This window comes from Natrix helvetica (genome assembly GCF_964273705.1).
Source record: "Natrix helvetica genome assembly, chromosome: 3".
Taxonomy (NCBI): Eukaryota; Metazoa; Chordata; class Lepidosauria; order Squamata; family Natricidae; genus Natrix; species Natrix helvetica.
Genome location: NC_138549.1, coordinates 130,078,230 through 130,095,096, shown reverse-complemented (window position 1 = coordinate 130,095,096; position 16,867 = coordinate 130,078,230). Strand labels below are relative to the sequence as shown.

General features: G+C 41.7%; 1 protein-coding gene across 5 annotated transcripts in view; it reads left to right on the top strand.

Annotated features, from left to right (window-relative positions):
* The first annotated feature begins 15,803 nt into the window (after window positions 1–15,803).
* Window positions 15,804–16,867, top strand: part of NUCKS1 (nuclear casein kinase and cyclin dependent kinase substrate 1) — a 36,817-nt gene continuing 35,753 nt past the window's right edge. For 2 of the 5 annotated variants that reach the window (XM_081948330.1, XM_081948329.1), the window contains exon 1: window positions 15,810–16,093. In XM_081948330.1, coding sequence (XP_081804456.1) covers window positions 16,077–16,093 — 17 coding nt within the window. In that variant the 5' untranslated portion in view covers window positions 15,810–16,076. Of the gene's footprint in view, window positions 16,094–16,867 lie in introns of all 5 variants that reach the window. The other 3 variants (XM_081948332.1, XM_081948331.1, XM_081948328.1) reach the window with 3 other exon arrangements.

Sequence of the window (16,867 nt, the reverse complement as noted above, 5' to 3'; positions counted from 1 at the left end):
AATTCTGGTGTGTGGCTGATCCTAAATCATTTGGAACTCTCTTTTGGTCTAGTCTTATAGTGGAACATGTTACTTGCTTAAATGTTTTATGCTACATACTTTAAACAAGAGTTCAAAAACAGGTCATACACTTCGTTTAAAAACTTTTGTACAAGCTCTTTTGTTGGTTGCAGGTAAAGAAGAAAGCCTTCAAGGAAGATGAACTTCAATGATAATAGCTCTTTTAATTTCTCTAAAGAAAAAAATAATAATTTCTGCATCAATGGGTAAAACTTATCTAAGTGCACAAAAAGGCCTTTGAGTTTATAATGAAATCATTTTGTTCTTACACATTCGTTGAGCCGTCTGTAGATTTATCCTCTAGCTTTCAAGATTGCTTATATTGTAAGCACTTTCTGTACATCTGATATTGATTGCAGAATTAAAAGAAAGAAAACATATACTATGCCATGCCTTATCCTAAAAATGAAACTTTATTTCCCTTAATAATATTTTATTCTTTGGATAGATTCCATTGCCCATTAGTTGCTTTTTATGTAAGGAAGTTACTTTCTATATAATGTGGAGACTACAAACTTCTAAGCTGGTAGTGCAGTTAATTCGAGAGTGAGGAACAGTACCAGTTACAAAATCAGTTTTAGAATAACATCCATACTTCTACGGTTGATGAATATTTGGAGATATTCAAATGTTATTTGCTCACTTTTCCTGATTCATCTATCTGATGTCGCATGGAAAATAAATTTAGATGTAGTAAAATTATGATCTAATCATTGTTTTCTCATTCCTTCTTAGTCTACAAAATATGTAGCACCCACTTGTGAAGACAGATAAACAATATTTATATACATGCTGTATGAAACATGTACATGGCTATTCTACATGCAACCTCAGAGAAAAATTGCGAAACTATCTTCCAGTAATTAAATTACTATAATCAAACACTTGGTTTTACAAAAAGACAGGTTCCATGTGTGTGTTATATAAAATTCTGCCCATATCTTAATGGCTCATAAAGACAATTAAAATAGCCATAAAACATTAAATGCATAACAATTATAAAACATAAAACTAAAAGGCTAAGCATTAGTTTGGATTTTATTTATTCAGCCATTTATTACAGATGCTTTTAAGTTGTTTCAATTGCCAAGACACTGAATAGACAGGTGGCCCCACAAGTACTTTTCTTCTTACATTCTGGACCAGCTATACTTTAAATTTATTGAATGTATTCAAATGAACCTTGTCCGAATTAGGCTTCATTTATTCTACTATCAGCAGATCAATGTTCAGCTGATCCAAAAAAAGCGAACCTTGTGGAAAAACGCTGGAAAGAAAGAAAAAGTGCATGCTATATATTATCTTTGTAATTATGTAAAAATCCAAATATGATCCAAATATGTAAACATTAATATGTTTTCTATGAATATATATATACTGTTCAGTAATTAATGTAGTATTTTAAAACATAATTTTGAATTTTATTTTGTTGGTTCACAAGTATCAGTTTTTTGTTATCTATTCCCATTCAGACTTTCTACTTAAAAATTGACTTAAAGTGAACCAAGACTACCATTCTTACCCATATTTATGGACCACTTATGTCTCTTGTACTAGAATTCATTGTTCGGGTGTTCTTCTAAGTGTTAGAATAGTTTTTCTAAACAGTCACATCAATACTTTTGAAATGATGATTCAAGACCTTCTGAATGTTAGAAGAATGAGTAAATCATTAAATCACTTATACAGGATTTTTTAGTACCTTGAAAATTTGAAACTACTGTATTCCACTGATACTGGCTGGAATTCCTTTGATTTTTCCCATCCAAATGTAAGATTATTCCATTTGTTCCTGATGAGATTTATATTTGTGTTTTTTATTCCAACTGGTCAAGTTTCTTCTGAATCTTGTCTTATCCGCTAAGGTATTTGTTATCTCTCCATTTTTTGTGGCAGCTACAAATATGATAACCATATTTTCTAATAGCACTGGGCCCAGAATTGACTCAGGCAGTATGCTACTGCCATAATGTATATTTTTAGGAACTGATGTTCACTTAATTCTTTATCCATATAATGGTAGTATAGTCCAGCCATGTATTCCTGTCTTGTCTGCTAGATTCTAAGGTAAGATAGGTTGTTCTTCTAAGTGTTAGAATAGTTTTATTCTATAGAATACAGAGTATGATTTAATGTCAGGGTATATTGTGGCCAATGTATTCCACTGGTCAACTAACCTAACTACTCTTATTAAAAATGTTGGAAACATCTCAACAAAAATAGTTTATTTTTTATTTATTGTTAAATTTATTTGCCGCCTATCTTACCAAGGGGCTACTCTAGGCGACTTACAACAATAAAAAGAAGACATGAAAGGGTATAAACAATACAGAAGTAAAATAGAACAATAAAATGAAGAATGAAAAACAACAATTAGAATACATCAATATGATAACAAAAATATGGATGATGGAGAACAAAGAACAAGGAGATAGAGTGGAGTTTGCCATCAATCCAGCCGCTACCTCCAGTATGGAATTCCACCATGCTGGAGGTCAACTGGCAGAGCCAGGTTTTCAGCTCCTGTAGAAGGATAGAAGGGTAGGGGGAGATCTTACCTTAGAGGGTAGAATGTTCCAAAGGGGCACTTGAACAAAGAAGGCTCTTTTTCTGGACCTCGATAGTCAGAGGTTTTTGACTGATGGGATTTGTAGTAGGTCCTTTCTGTTGGCATGAGTAGGGCTTGTCCTAGCAGGACAAGACGGTAATACTTTTAATATTTTGGCCTCCCCTTTTATTCGATGTCTACTTTGCAGAGGTGATGCACGCTACAGTGATGGTCTGAACTGTCATCAAGAATGTACACATCAAGAAGGCTCATTCCTGATGGTAGTTGATCATAAAGGATCTGGCAGTATACAATCTACCAGAGAATAAAATCCCACTCTATTCCAATATCGTGCCAAGAAAATCAACCAAAACAATGCCTTGCACTAGAAGATGAGCCACTCAGGTCAAAATGCATCCAACAAGGTACAGGGAAAGAGAGAGGACAATTATAAACATCAGTGGATCTTATGATGTGGCTGGATTAAAGCTGAAAGATACATATCGAATGAAACCAGATGTGTATAATATTGGTACAGAGAATGCCAAAACCATGAATCAAGGCAATTTCGATGATGTCAATGCAGAAATGTCAAGACTGAATGTTAATATTCTGGGAATCAATGAAATAATGTAGATAGGTCACTTCATATCAGGGAAGCACCAGAACTTCTGCTGTGTATTATAAAATCATACAAATAATGAAGAAGTGATTATGTTGTTATGTATTTTATGTTATATGCTCCATTGTACGCCGCCCCGAGTCCTACTTGGAAAGGGAGCGGCTAATAAATCCAAATTTATTATTATTATTATTATTATAACTACAAAAAGCATTACAGCTGGTATCCATGAAGATTCTCAGTCTCCCCGGTCATGGTTGTCCCAAAGGTGCTTTTTTTCAAAGGACAACTGGATTTTGTTTTTTCCTTGAAGATTTTTGGTATGTGAAGATGTTTGGCATGCGAAGAAGAGATTTCTTAGGGGTTTTTTACAGGGGTTTTTCAATCAAATTTTAAGGGGGGTGCAGGGGGGATTGATTCGGATGGCTCAGACAGGCTTGGGGGGGAGAGTCTGCCAGGGCACAGGCCAGAGCTAACTAATGGGCACGGGTTGGGAGTGCTGTGAAGGGTCGGGATTCCAGGGGAGACATTAAGCCATTCCATTGGGGGGTTTACCATCTCTACTGTTTGTGGGAGAGGCAGATATGGTGGGGGCCAAGGGCCAAATTATGTTCGGGGGACGCGGGTTCGCTGTTTAAGAGCGATCGCGCGTTCCGACCCTCATCACCCTTTTCGCACCCCCGGGTGCTCGAGATTACAGGACCCTGGTCTCCAGCTGGTGTCGCTTAATGCCAGGTCCGTGGTGCATAAGGCTCCCCTCATTTACGCCCTCATACAAGAGGGTAGAGCGGACCTGGCGTGTATTATGGAGACCTGGTTGGGCCATGAGGGGGGTGTTCCCCTTAGTGAGCTATGCCCATCAGGCTTCTGGGCGTTTCACCAGCCGAGAGTCCAGGGCAGGGACGGGGGGGTGGCGGTGTTTATTAGGGAAAGTCTCAGACCTTAGGAGGTCACTGTGCCTCAGATAGGCGGGTGTACGTCCCTTTTTGTGAAATGGGGCCTTGGAGTTCAGGTGGGCCTTTTTGTTACGTATCTGTCTCCCTGCTACGTTTCATCGGCCCCGCCGAAGCTGCTGGATGTACTAGCTGGATTGACGGTTGATTTCCCCAGGTTTATGATCCTGGGGGATTTCAATCTGCCTTCCATTGGCGAGACATCCGAGTCAGCTCGGGAGTTCATGGCTTCCATGATGGGTATGGACCTAACTCAGTTAATTCAAGACCCCACCCATAATAGGGGACACACGCTCAACCTGATTTTTGTCTGTGGGCAGTGGATGAATGATCTAGATTTAGGGGATATTTCTATTCAACCCTTGTCATGGTCAGATCATTTCCTCATCAGGCTTGACTTCCATACTGCTACCCCTCACCGCAGGGAGGCGGAACTAACTAGATGGTTCCGCCCCAGGCGCCTGATGGACCCTGAAAGGTTCCTGATGGAGCTTGGGACTTTTCCTGAATCCCTTGCTCACAACTCGACTGAAGCCCTAGTGAAAGCTGGAATAGGGCGGCCACTGGGGCCTTGGATCGCATTGTGCCTTTGCGGCCTCTAACCCGGTGTCGATCCCGGGTGGCTCCCTGGTTTACCGAGGAGCTCCGAGAGATGAAACGCTGGAAAAGAAGCCTAAAGAGTGGTTGGAGGGCCAGCCGGTCTGAATCTGATCGAACACTAGTAAGAATTCATATTAAATCCTACTTAGTAGCGATAAAAGTGGCAAAATGGCAACATTTTTCCGCTCTTATCGTGTCCGCAGATAACTGCCCAGCCTGTTTAGGGTGACCCGTTCACTACTTAACCAAGGAACTGGGAAAGACCTCTTGCAGGGTAGGGCTGAAGAATCTGTTCAGTATCTGCAGGATAAAATCGCTCAGATCTGGACAGGCTTGGACTCTGACTGGGTAGATTCGGGCGAGTCGACGGGGATGAATCTTGTGGAGACAATCTGGGATGAGTTTGACCCTGTGACCCCCGAGGGCATGGACAGAATTATGGGGAGACTCAGTGCTGCCACTTGTGTGCTGGACCCGTGTCCCCCTTGGTTAGTTTCGGCTTCCCGGGAGGTGATACGAGGCTGGCTCCAGGCAATTACCAATGCTTCATTGAAAGAGGGGTTCTTTCCCGCCGCCTTGAAGGAGGCGGTGGTGAGGCCTCTCCTCAAGAAGCCTTCCCTGGACCCAGTTTCTTTAGCCAACTATCGTCCAGTCTCCAACCTTCGCTTTGTAGCAAAGGTTGTCAAGAGTGTGGTAGCACGTCAGCTTCCCCAGTACCTGGATGAAGCTGTCTACCTGGATCCGTTTCAGTCGGGTTTCAGGCCCGGGTACAGCACAGAGACGGCATTGGTCGCATTGGTCAATGATCTGTAGCGGGCCCGGGACAGGGGCTGTGTCCTGGTCCTATTAGACCTCTCAGCGGCTTTTGATACCATCGGCCATGGTATCCTACTGTGACGACTTGGGGGGTTGGGAGTGGGGGGCACCGTTTTACGGTGGTTCTCCTCCTACCTGTTGGATCGATCGCAGTTCGTGTTGACTGGAGGGCAGGGATCGACCCCGAGGCATGTCACTTGTGGGGTGCCCCAGGGGTCGGTTCTCTCACCCCTCCTGTTCAACATATATATGAAACCACTGGGCGAGATCATCCATGGTTTTGGGGTACGGTATCATCAATATGCTGATGATACCCAACTTTTCATCTCTACCCCAAACCACCCAAACGATGCCCTCGACTTGATGTCCTGATGCCTGGAGGCTGTGTGGATCTGGATGGGGAGGAACAGGCTCAAGCTCAATCCCTCCAAGACTGAGTGGCTGTAGTTTCCGTCATCCCGATTTGTGCATCTTGTTCCATCTTTGATGATAGGGGGAGAAATTTTAGCCCCCTCAGAGAGGGCCCGCAATCTGGGAGTCCTCCTGGACACGCAGCTTAGTTTTGAAGATCACCTGACAGCTGTGACCAGGGGGGCCTTTTACCAGGTTCGCCTGGTACGTCAGTTGCGCCCCTTCCTGGATCAGGATGCTCTATGCACAGTCACTCATGCCCTCGTCCTTTCTCGCCTGGACTACTGCAATGCTCTCTACATGGGGCTACCCTTGAAGAGCACCCGGAGGCTTCAGCTGGTCCAGAATGCGTCCGCGCAGGTTATCATGGGGGTACCTAGGTGCTCCCATGTTACACCCCTTTTAGGCGGCCTGCACTGGTTGCCGGTTGTTTTCCGGGTGCGATTCAAGGTACTAATTATGACCTTTAAAGCGCTCCATGGCTTAGGCCCAGGGTACCTGCGAGACCACCTACTGCCACCAGTAGCCTCCCACCGTCCAGTGCGATCCCACAGAGTTGGCCTCTTCAGGGTGCCGTTGGCCAAACGGTGTCGGCTAGCGACCCCCAGGGAGAGAGCCTTCTCTGTGCGAGCACCTTCCCTCTGGAATGAGCTGCCCCAGGAGCTTTGCATAATCCCTGACCTCCTGTCCTTTCGACGCGCCCTAAAAAGTTGGCTTTTCTAACAAGCCGGCCTGGCCTGTTAATTTTATTTAATTTTTTAAATGTTAGTGCTATATTAATTGGGTTTGTTTTTTGGATTGCTTCTAATTTCCTTTTAACTTTTGTAATATGTGTTTTTTAATGCTGTACGCCGCCCTGAGTCCTTTGGGAGAAGGGCGGCATATAAATCCAATAAAATAAACAAAACAAACATGTTTCGTATCTCATCCAGGAAGCTTCTTCAGTTCTGACTGAATGGTAGAGGATAGAAGTATTTATATTCCTCAAAGTCGTCTGGTTGTTATCACTCTTTCTGAGAGTCATTGAGGCTATCTGGAGGTTTATCTGTGCCCTCGAGGTCATTTGAATAGTGCAAATGGATCTAGAGCCTTCTTGGAACTGCTGAACAGACTGTGACATTGGATTTAAAATTGGTGAAAGAAATATTGACAATTTCAGTTATGCTGAAGATACCTGAAGCACATGCATTTCGTATTTTATGCCAGTAATCTGTCACGTGGGCAAGTCGAAACAACAGTACTAAAATCAGATTTCTCCTACTAATCTGCTATAGTCATACTTTTTCTGGCCTTCTTCTTTGGATTAAATGAATGGATAAGAACAACATCTGAGTTCCAGGGTGTCAAGCTAGAAGTATAAGTGGTAATACTTCTATATACATAAGAACACTGTTCAGTATAAAAATAAATAATCAAAATCCGTATATGATTTACTATTATCAAAACCATGGACAAACATCAAGCTTTGCTATCATAATTCAATAACATAGACATATACCCTGTATATTTCTAATATTGGTTAAAAATAAAAGCTTCCTTAAAGTTGAACATGATTCCCAATTTCTTGGACACATGTGTGCAACTCTGTTGCAAACATTAAAGAAGTTTATCATTGCTTGCTTCTAGGATGTTTTTCAAGTTTCAAGTCTAGCCTACAGCCCTGGTATTCACTGGTAGTCTTCCCTCCAGTTACTCACCAGGCCTAACCTTGTTTATTTTCCAGTTCAGTCCATCTATTCTAAGATGGTTTACTATGAAGAAAAATAAGAGGCAGCATTATATATACTATCTTAGCTCTTGTATAAGACAGAATATAAAAACTCAAGGTATGAATGAAATAAGTGCTCATTTATGAAGTGAATGAAATAAGTGCTCATTAGATTCTAGAGTGGCTGTTTCTGTGTAAAATCTTCTGCCTAATACAGCATAACTAGAACTGACCATTGATTGCAACCTCATTAATAGAAATAATAATGTTACATTCAATGGTATATAAGTAAACAGTTGAAAGGCCTCTAAGCAGGTAGAAGAATTTCATTACAGTGTTATTCTGAATTCCTTTGAAGAAAACATTTAAGAAAGATTGTGCTGTTGGTTTCAACAATTAGGGAGGAAATATGAAGAATTGGCAAATGTAAAATGAATATGGTAAAAATGTATCACCCAACGATGCATAATTAGTCTTGGTTCCTAATTTTTTATTAGTCTCCAACTACTCCATATTCATGCAAATGTCATTCAGTATTTTAATAAAGCTTTATTAAAAGGCCTACAAATAATAAAAATGTAAGACACATTTAACGTGCATTTTATGAATGTTCATTTTTTGAAAGATACTTAACTTATACCACTATTATAATTCCTTTGTCATATAAATGTACTTTCCCAATTAGAGGTTACAAACCAAATCTTTAAGTGGAATGTTGGAAAGATTTTTTTTCAAATAATTGTATTAGATATTACAGTTGAAAAAAACAAAAACTACACTAACTGAAAAATTATAAAAAGAAAAGAAAAAATGTGAAAAAGAAAAAATGCATACAATTTAAGTAAATGTATTGCCATCTCTTAAGTTACAACATATTCTCTCTTCACCTTGTAACTCATATCTTAACTAAAAACAAAACACCCAATCCTTTTCATTCATTCTTTATTAGCCAAAGTCCAGTAAGTGTTGTTAGATATAACTTATCTATCTTAACCTTGAGCAAATATGCCAACATTGTATTCTTTTCCTATACTTTTAATTATGTTAATTCTTAACCCCTTCAAATAGAGTCCTCCAAATTGATTTTTGTCATCGGGTTTTATATTTCCCCCAAAATTATTTCAGGATTTTAGCAAGACTTTTTTGTATATCCAGTAAAAAGAATTCTTCAAATTCTTTAACAGATCTTTTTGTACATGCCGTTAAAAAAATCCATCTCTTTTTTGGTTTGATAGTTGTGTATCTCTTAGACACTGAAGCATTATCCAGTTTCACTTGAAAGTCCAGTACATCCTTTTCTGCATCCTTCTCATTATTTGCCACGTTTATATTCACATTCAAGTTAATTTCAAAGATATCCAGAGGATCTTGTTCTTCTTCCATTGCAGTTTTAATTGTTCACGTATCTATCGTTTCCCAGACTATTTGTCATAAATTTTCATACTTTTTTTCATAGTTTCCCATGAAAAAGATCATTGTTCAATAGTTCCTTCCATTCTTTTGTTATCCTCTAGTTCCCTCTGGTGTCCATCATTTAAAGTCTCATTATCTTGTTTTGACTGTTGAGAGGGTAAACAATGACATTTTCTCATGGGAAGAATTCTTCCAAGTGTAAAATTATAATTCCAGGACATTTGAGCCCTTAATCCATTGTTAAACTTTCTAATATCCATATTCTAAGTACCCTTTTGCTGTTTAATCCAAAAAATAATATTTTTCAAAATCTTTTAAAGTCATATTTAATTTTTTTTTCTCTAAGTAGAAGACAACTTACCTAGCGAATGAAGATTAATTTGCTGTTCCAAACGGTCTTTATGCTTCTAAAGCAACAACTCTGAGAGACTGTCTCTTGATGGTCACATCTACCTGACCCACTAGAGCAGGGAGCAAGGAATGTTGCAGGTGCCATCCCCTAGGAATATACACCTGGTAGGATCCAAAAGAAAGGCCTTCTCCGTGGTGGCTCCCTCTCTCTGGAACATCATCTCCCCCCCGGAGATTAGAATAGCTCCCACTCTAACACTGTTCCAGAAGGCACTGAAGACCTGGTTCTGCCAGCAGGCCTGGGGAATCCAGAGTGGGACGGAGCCCATTAAATGGCCTGTGTGATGTGTTGTTGCCAGGGTGGGGGGGGCTATTTTTTTATTTTATTATTTTCTTCTATTATTTTTATTTTGCAGACTCCTGTAAGCTGCCTTGAGTCACCATGTGCAAATAGGAAGCAATATACATTTTCTAAATAAACAAAACACAAATCCAAAGTAATTAAGAATTGAAGCTCAGTCAAGTGTAATGTCTTTTTAAAAGACTGCACTGATGACTGTGGGCAAAGGTGATTACTCCCTCAACTCCCAGCCACTTAACCCATAAGCAAACTGTGAAACAGCAATTCCTGTGGTTTACTCACAAAGAGCAGCTGTTGCAAAGTCATGTGGATTCTCTCAAGATCTCCCTTTACTCTAGGGAGATATTGGTAGGTTTGCAATAGTGGTGAATATCTGTAGCTCAATTGTAGGATGAGGGTGAAGGTTCGTTCTTTGAGCTTATGGGTTGGTTTCCGAATATTTTGTTACCAGGTGGGGTAACATACAGTATCAGTAGTATCAGTAGTCCAGATCCTGCATCCAGGTGCTGACTCTGTCGTAATGCTGTTACAAAAAAGGGGTGTTTAGTTCACCATGTTTTCAACCGTAAATCCAATATGTTGGAAAAGAATAACTAAGATTTCTAGAGCAGAACATTTTCTTAATGGAAGAGTCCACACTCCATTTCTACCTTGGTTTGGAATTCATCTTCATACTAAACAGGAAGAATGAAGTGCACAATGCATTGATATGGTTATCTACCTAAATTGTGTGCAGAATTCTATTGTACAGTCTTAACAATTAGTCCAGAAATTATTCTTTTTGGCAGGAGAGATTATTGGGTTTTGGAGAAGTTGGATTTAAAACCACAATTTGTTTTTTTCAATACTGCACAAAACAAGGCTGCCTAACTGAGAAGCCCTTTTCCCCAAAAATAAATATCAGCAGATTAAAAAAAATAAAAGACAACTCTGTATATACCCAAAATTTCCTTCACATAGGCACCTATTGCACCTTTTCTCATGTTGATTTATAAAGAAAATAGCTACAAACTAAATGAAAAGATTAAAGTTAGAATTTAAAAAAAACACAGCATATATCTACTTTTCCCAAAGATTCAGTCAGCTAGCAATTTGTGCGCTCTTAGTTTAAATGAAAGTTCTGTAATGTTTAGAATGATTTTTGAACTATGTGTAAGTAGGAGTGGGGTGTATATGTTTTAAGTTATGATCGATTTTTTTCAATTTGGTAGATATGAATCTAGTAAGACAATATGATTTGCAGATGTTGCAAGGGTTAACAACCCAGTAGTTAGGTTTCTACAATTAAAGGCAGCCTTCTTGGGAAGCTTTGCAGTTGGGAAACTCTGCTTTGTAATCCTAAGATTTGCTTAATGATTTCCAGGTGGTTACTCAAGAATGTGGGAAACATTTCTGCACATAGTCAAGGTGTGAGACTGGATCGTATGTTACAATTTATACAATAGTAGAGTTGGAAGGGACCTTGGAGGTCTTCTAGTCCAACCCCCTGCCTAGGCAGGAAACCCTATACCGTTCCAGACAAATGGCTATCCAACATCTTCTTAAAGACTTCCAGTGTTGGGGCATTCACAACTTCTGGAGGCAAGCTGTTCCACTGATTAATTGTTCTAACTGTCAGGAAGTTTCTCCTCAGTTCTAAGTTGCTTCTCTCCTTGATTAGTTTCCACCCATTGCTTCTTGTTCTGTCCTCAGGTGCCTTGGAGAATAGCTTGACTCCCTCTTCTTTGTGGCAACCCCTGAGATATTGGAACACTGCTATCATGTCTCCCCTAGTCCTTCTTTCTCTTAAGCTAGACATACCTAGTTCCTGCAACCGTTCTTCATATGTTTTAGTCTCCAGTCCCCTGTTTCATATGTTTAATATTTTTAAATATATATATATATATATATATATATATATATATATATTAACACTATCCTTCATAAATTGCTGGCTGCTCAGAATTAAATGGTAATATGTTTCTCGACAACAAATATACAAAACTCAAATCATCAGTAGAAGCACAATCCAATGGCCTTAGTACGGTTTGTTCTTTATTTTCTTAGAGATGACAAACTGAAATTGTGTGTATATGTGTTTCTGTTATCTTCTCACATTGCATGTATATTTGTGAATATACATTAGGAAACACTGAGATGGGATGCATAAGCTATATGTTGCATTTATAACAGTGGTGGGTTGCCAATTTTTTTACTACTGGTTCATGCGCGCTCCTGCATTCATTCATGTGTACGATGCTTCTGTGCATGTGCAGAAGCGTCCGGGCGAGTGGGCAGAGCCACCCATCACAGCTTCTACTGGTTCGCCCAATCTGAGCCGAACCGGGAGCAACCCACCTCTGATTTATAACCAGGAGGGAAGTTAGATAAGAGGAATCAACAGTTCAAGCTGCTACCCAACTGCATCTCCCATAGAGACGCATTATGACATTTTTCTCCCTTGAGTGTCCTTCCTATAACTCACGGCTAGATCTGACTAATTTTAACTTGATTTTTATTTTGCTGGTTTATCTCCCCACACCATATTTAGTCCAGTTTTGATCTGTTTGTGTAGAATTATGCAGCAGAGAGACAGAATCCAATGTTCTGTTGAACTGGAAGGAATAACAAATTAAAAAGGCATGGAGAGCATAGCTGATGAACTCTTCACAACTTCTTAACAGCCACTCTGGGTCACATGACTTGGAAGAGAAAAGAGGGATTAGAGTGGTGGAATCAGTACTCTTCTAAGCTGCTGCCCAATTGCCTCTCCTATAGGCTCCAGTGAAGCTCCAGAAAAATTTGACCCATTTTGAAACACATTACAAGTAGTCCTCGATTTACGACCATAATTGAGTCCAGAGTGCTGAGAAATTTGTTAAGTGAAGTTTGTTCCATTTTATGACTTTTCTTGCCACATTTGTTAAGTGAATCACTGTGGTTGTTAAATTAGTAACACGGTTGTTAAATGAATCTAGATTCCACATTGGCTTTGCTTATCAGAAGATTGCAAAACGGATATGACACTGCATATCCTCTGCATATCTCTGCATACCTCTGCGACACTGCAACCATCATAAATGTAAATCATGTAACCATGGGGATGCTGCAATGGTTGTAAGTGTGAAAAATGGTCATAAGTCACTTTTTTCACTGCTGCTGTACTTTCAATGGTTACTAAATGAACTGTTGTAAGTCAAGAACTATCTGTATTACTTTCGCTGGCCTTTCTCATTCCATCAGATTTGTTCTATGCTATTCTCAGAGTTAGACTGCTGCCATCCGAATGAAGACATTCTTTTTTCCATAATCTAGTTGGATTTGAAAGAGTACATTACTTCATCTACATATATTTATAGCCTGAGAAATGTATCCAGAAACTGGATGTTTCTGTCTTGAATATCATACTAACTTGGCTGGCTTTGGGTAACTGGCTTGTGGGGGAATAATTTGTTGCTTTACCTTAGGCAATAAATCGATCTGTTGATAATCTGGTCACATAAAGTAAACATGGGCAAAGTTGGAGGCTGCTCCTCCAAGAAGCAGCTGTTTTGCCTTTACTCCCCTCTGAATGGCTAAACCTGAATTATCCAGATAGAATATGTAACAGTGGTGGGTTCCAGATCCCATTCCAACCGGTATGGTTGGAACGGGCCCGGCGGTGTCCACATGGTCGTGCGCAGCACGCGCATGCACCTTAGCGCCTCTGTGATGCTCCAGCTGCTCAGCGGAGCATCGCACAGGTGCTGTACGTGCTGTGCACAGAAACACCAAAGACTTAAAAAACTGGTAAGGAGCTCGGGCGAGTAGGTGGGCCCTCTGGAGCACTGTACCGGAACGGTATCCGGTACTCCAGGAAGGCTCTGGTATGCCCGTACCGGGGCATACTGCCTGCAACCCACCACTGATATGTAAGCAAGTATACATCTGCAGAGAAGATCTAGGTCAGGGGTATCAAACTCAATTTCAGTGGCCCGAGTGCTCTGCCAGTGAAAACGGGCTCCTGGGCTCCCTTTTCGGCTTGCAACAGCTCTTGCAACTTTCTGCCAGTGAAAACGGAGCTCAGGAGCTTATTTTCGCTAGCAGAGGCATTGTGGGTCAATCCTTCACTGTTTCCAGGGTGGCCCCACAGGCCAGATCTAAGCACCCTGAGGGCCAAATCTAGCCGGTGGGCCTTGAGTTTGGCATCCCTGATCTAGGTGAAAATTTTGAAGAGGCAGTAACATCCATTTAATTCTTACTGGCAAGAAAACAAAAAGAACTAAAATTTCCATTTCACTTGAATTCATCTTGATTTGTAACTTGCACAGTTCAACTCGATTTTGGTGGCTTCCTCTTGATTTTTTCTATGTCTCAGGAAAGTATCATTCCAATTGTAAGAAGAGAAACACTGACAAGAGAAAAGGTAATTCTCTTTCAGTGAAGTAGGACAGTAGATTAGGCACGTGGACCTAAGTATTGTAAAATTTAGCAACAAGCACCTCATTCACTTACTTGTTCACTTGAATTTTGATGGTACATTTGCTCAGTGAACCAAATCCTCTATTTATGCAATCCAGAGGGAGAAAGAAGGTGCTTTAGTCAGCACTGTATAGATAGGTCTATACATGTGGTTACTAATTTGTTTTCTCCTTCCACAATGCTCAATTACCTGATTCAGATTGGGATTAGGAACAAAAACTAAGACAAGTTTTGTAAAATAAATAATTGAATCAAATATTGATGCCAAATACATCACACTGTGTGGCTTTAGCATGATACATTAATTAGTTTCTCTTTTTGCTTAGCTGACATACTCAAGAGACAAAAAAGGCCTGATCTCATTCATTTGGTGATGGAATGAAGGGCTGTTCCTTGGGAAAAATAGGTTACTTATTCTGCCTATTTCCTCAGCCACTGTTACTCTGGCTTACAAGTAGGAGAAAGAATGAGGTGGTCGCTCCTTTAGGAATGCTGTTATTACTCAAAAAAGTTGGAAGAATTATTTCTAAGAGCCAGCCAGCCAGCCAGTCACTTTAAAGTGCCATCCATCAGGCCATCAGCCAACATAATGCTTGCTACCCAGACTCCAAAACTTCTTCTGCTCAGTAGAGACCAGTACTGATCTTACAATTTTAGCACAGGCCAAACTGAGGATTTTACTTGTTTTTAGTAGTGTTGCAAGGAGAAAAAGAGCCGTCAAATGCTTTCCTTAGTGGTAGGGCAGCTGCTCTGAACAGAGGACAAGAAGAGACAAGAATAGCCCTATTCTACTGCATTTGTTAGGATATTTCCCTGCCTCTCCCCAGGACAGCAATAAACGGAGGAAATTCTGCCACAGCACTGAATCAGAGGCTTCCGGGAAGCTAATACTATCTTCACTTTAATTTTACAGCCTGTTGTTTGCCACCCCCCTAGTAAGTAATAAGAAACCGAGGATGTGAAGAGGATACTTTAAAGTGGCCCTCGGGGGAATAATACTATCCTACCAAATAACCATTTAACTAATCTACCAGTCAAGAAACGTAAGCATCAAAGTACACGCCTGGTACTGCCCTAGCGTTGCATAGGTCCGAGAGCTGATTGGATCTCACTTTCCTTTCCCTCCAAAATCCTTGCCCAGTTTTACTATCGAATCTGCCGATAGGCTCCAAGATTAAGATCTCGTTTAATAAATGCCTATTGAAACAAATTATGTCGCCTGCAAAGGGCGCTGGGCCTTTTGAACTCTGGGAGGGGGAGTCAAGAGGGTTCTTGGCGAATCTGTCAACGCCGTAGCCCGCCAGGGGTTTTTTTTTGGTAGCTGTTGTTGGCTTCTCAGAGCTACTCAGCTCTCATATGAGCTTTAGAGAGGGGGTTACTCTCGAGCTTCTTCACTCCTCCCGCTCGGAAAAGAAAGGGGCGGACCGTCGCTTCCATGATCGTTCGAATGAGCCAATAGGCGCCGGCGAGTCCGCGAAGCGACCAATGAAACAACTAGGGAGGAGATGCAAGTGGCGTAGGTTGCGCTGTCCTCTCAGCTCGGCGCATCCCCTCCACTGGACGAAGTGCGACCATTTTGCAGGGGGGGAGCTGCGAGCGGTGGCCATTGACGGTGCGAGAGAGGCAGGTTTGGGGCGCGGGACGGCGGCCTGAGTCGCTGGACCCCCGGGGATTAACGCCCCTTCCCCGGGAAGGCGAGCCAGAACAAGTGCCAACGCTTCTCGGCTTATTTTGTCGTCTTCGTCGCCAGTGCCCGCCTCCCTCCCTCCCTCGCTTCCATTTAACCAGCCAAGATGTCTAGGCCTGTCAGGTGAGTCCTTCGCAAAGGGAGAAAAGGCCCTTGAGGCTGTTTCGGTTTCCCCTCTCGGAGGCCATCCGCTGAGCGGAGACGGAGGCACAAGCAGTGCTGGCCAGGAAGTCCCACGCGAGGGAGGGAAGGCGGCCCGGACCGAGGAGGTATGGCGGGAGAGCGGAGGGGAGGGGCGTGTGCAGGCATGCAGCGTGCTGCTGCTGCTGCTCCTCGATAGAGTTGGGGGACTACAGTACAGTATGGCACACGCCGCTGCCGCCGCCCTGCAGGTCCCTCCTTACCGGATGCAATGCTGCCCCTTAAGGTTAGCGCAAGCAAAGTCCATCATGCTTCGGCTTGGGAAGAAGAAGCGGTGGCGACAGCGGTAGTTCTTTCAGTGCGCATCGCCAGCGAAGAGCGAAGGCAGGCCAAGTCCGGCTTAGCTCGGAGGTTTGTATGCGGTTTCACCCCGGAAAAAGAGAGAGAATGCCGGAGTACACCGGAGTGAACGTGGTGTACTCCGGTGAGTACACCGGAGTCAACGTCTCTTAAGCCTTTTTGTACAGCTTTGCTGGTACATGTGTGTTGGGACGCAGCTTCTGAGTGAGCAGCAGCTCACGGAAAAGGGTTTCCCGAGGGAGGGGGTAGTGGATTATTTTAACGGGACTGATCGAGAGAAGCAAGGAAATTTTTCTTCGTATCAAAGGCTGCAATTTCTTCAGACGTGAAGCAAAGCCGATCAATCTTATATTTCGCTGTGTATTACGTTTAAACCTTGCTATTTTCCCAAGGAAT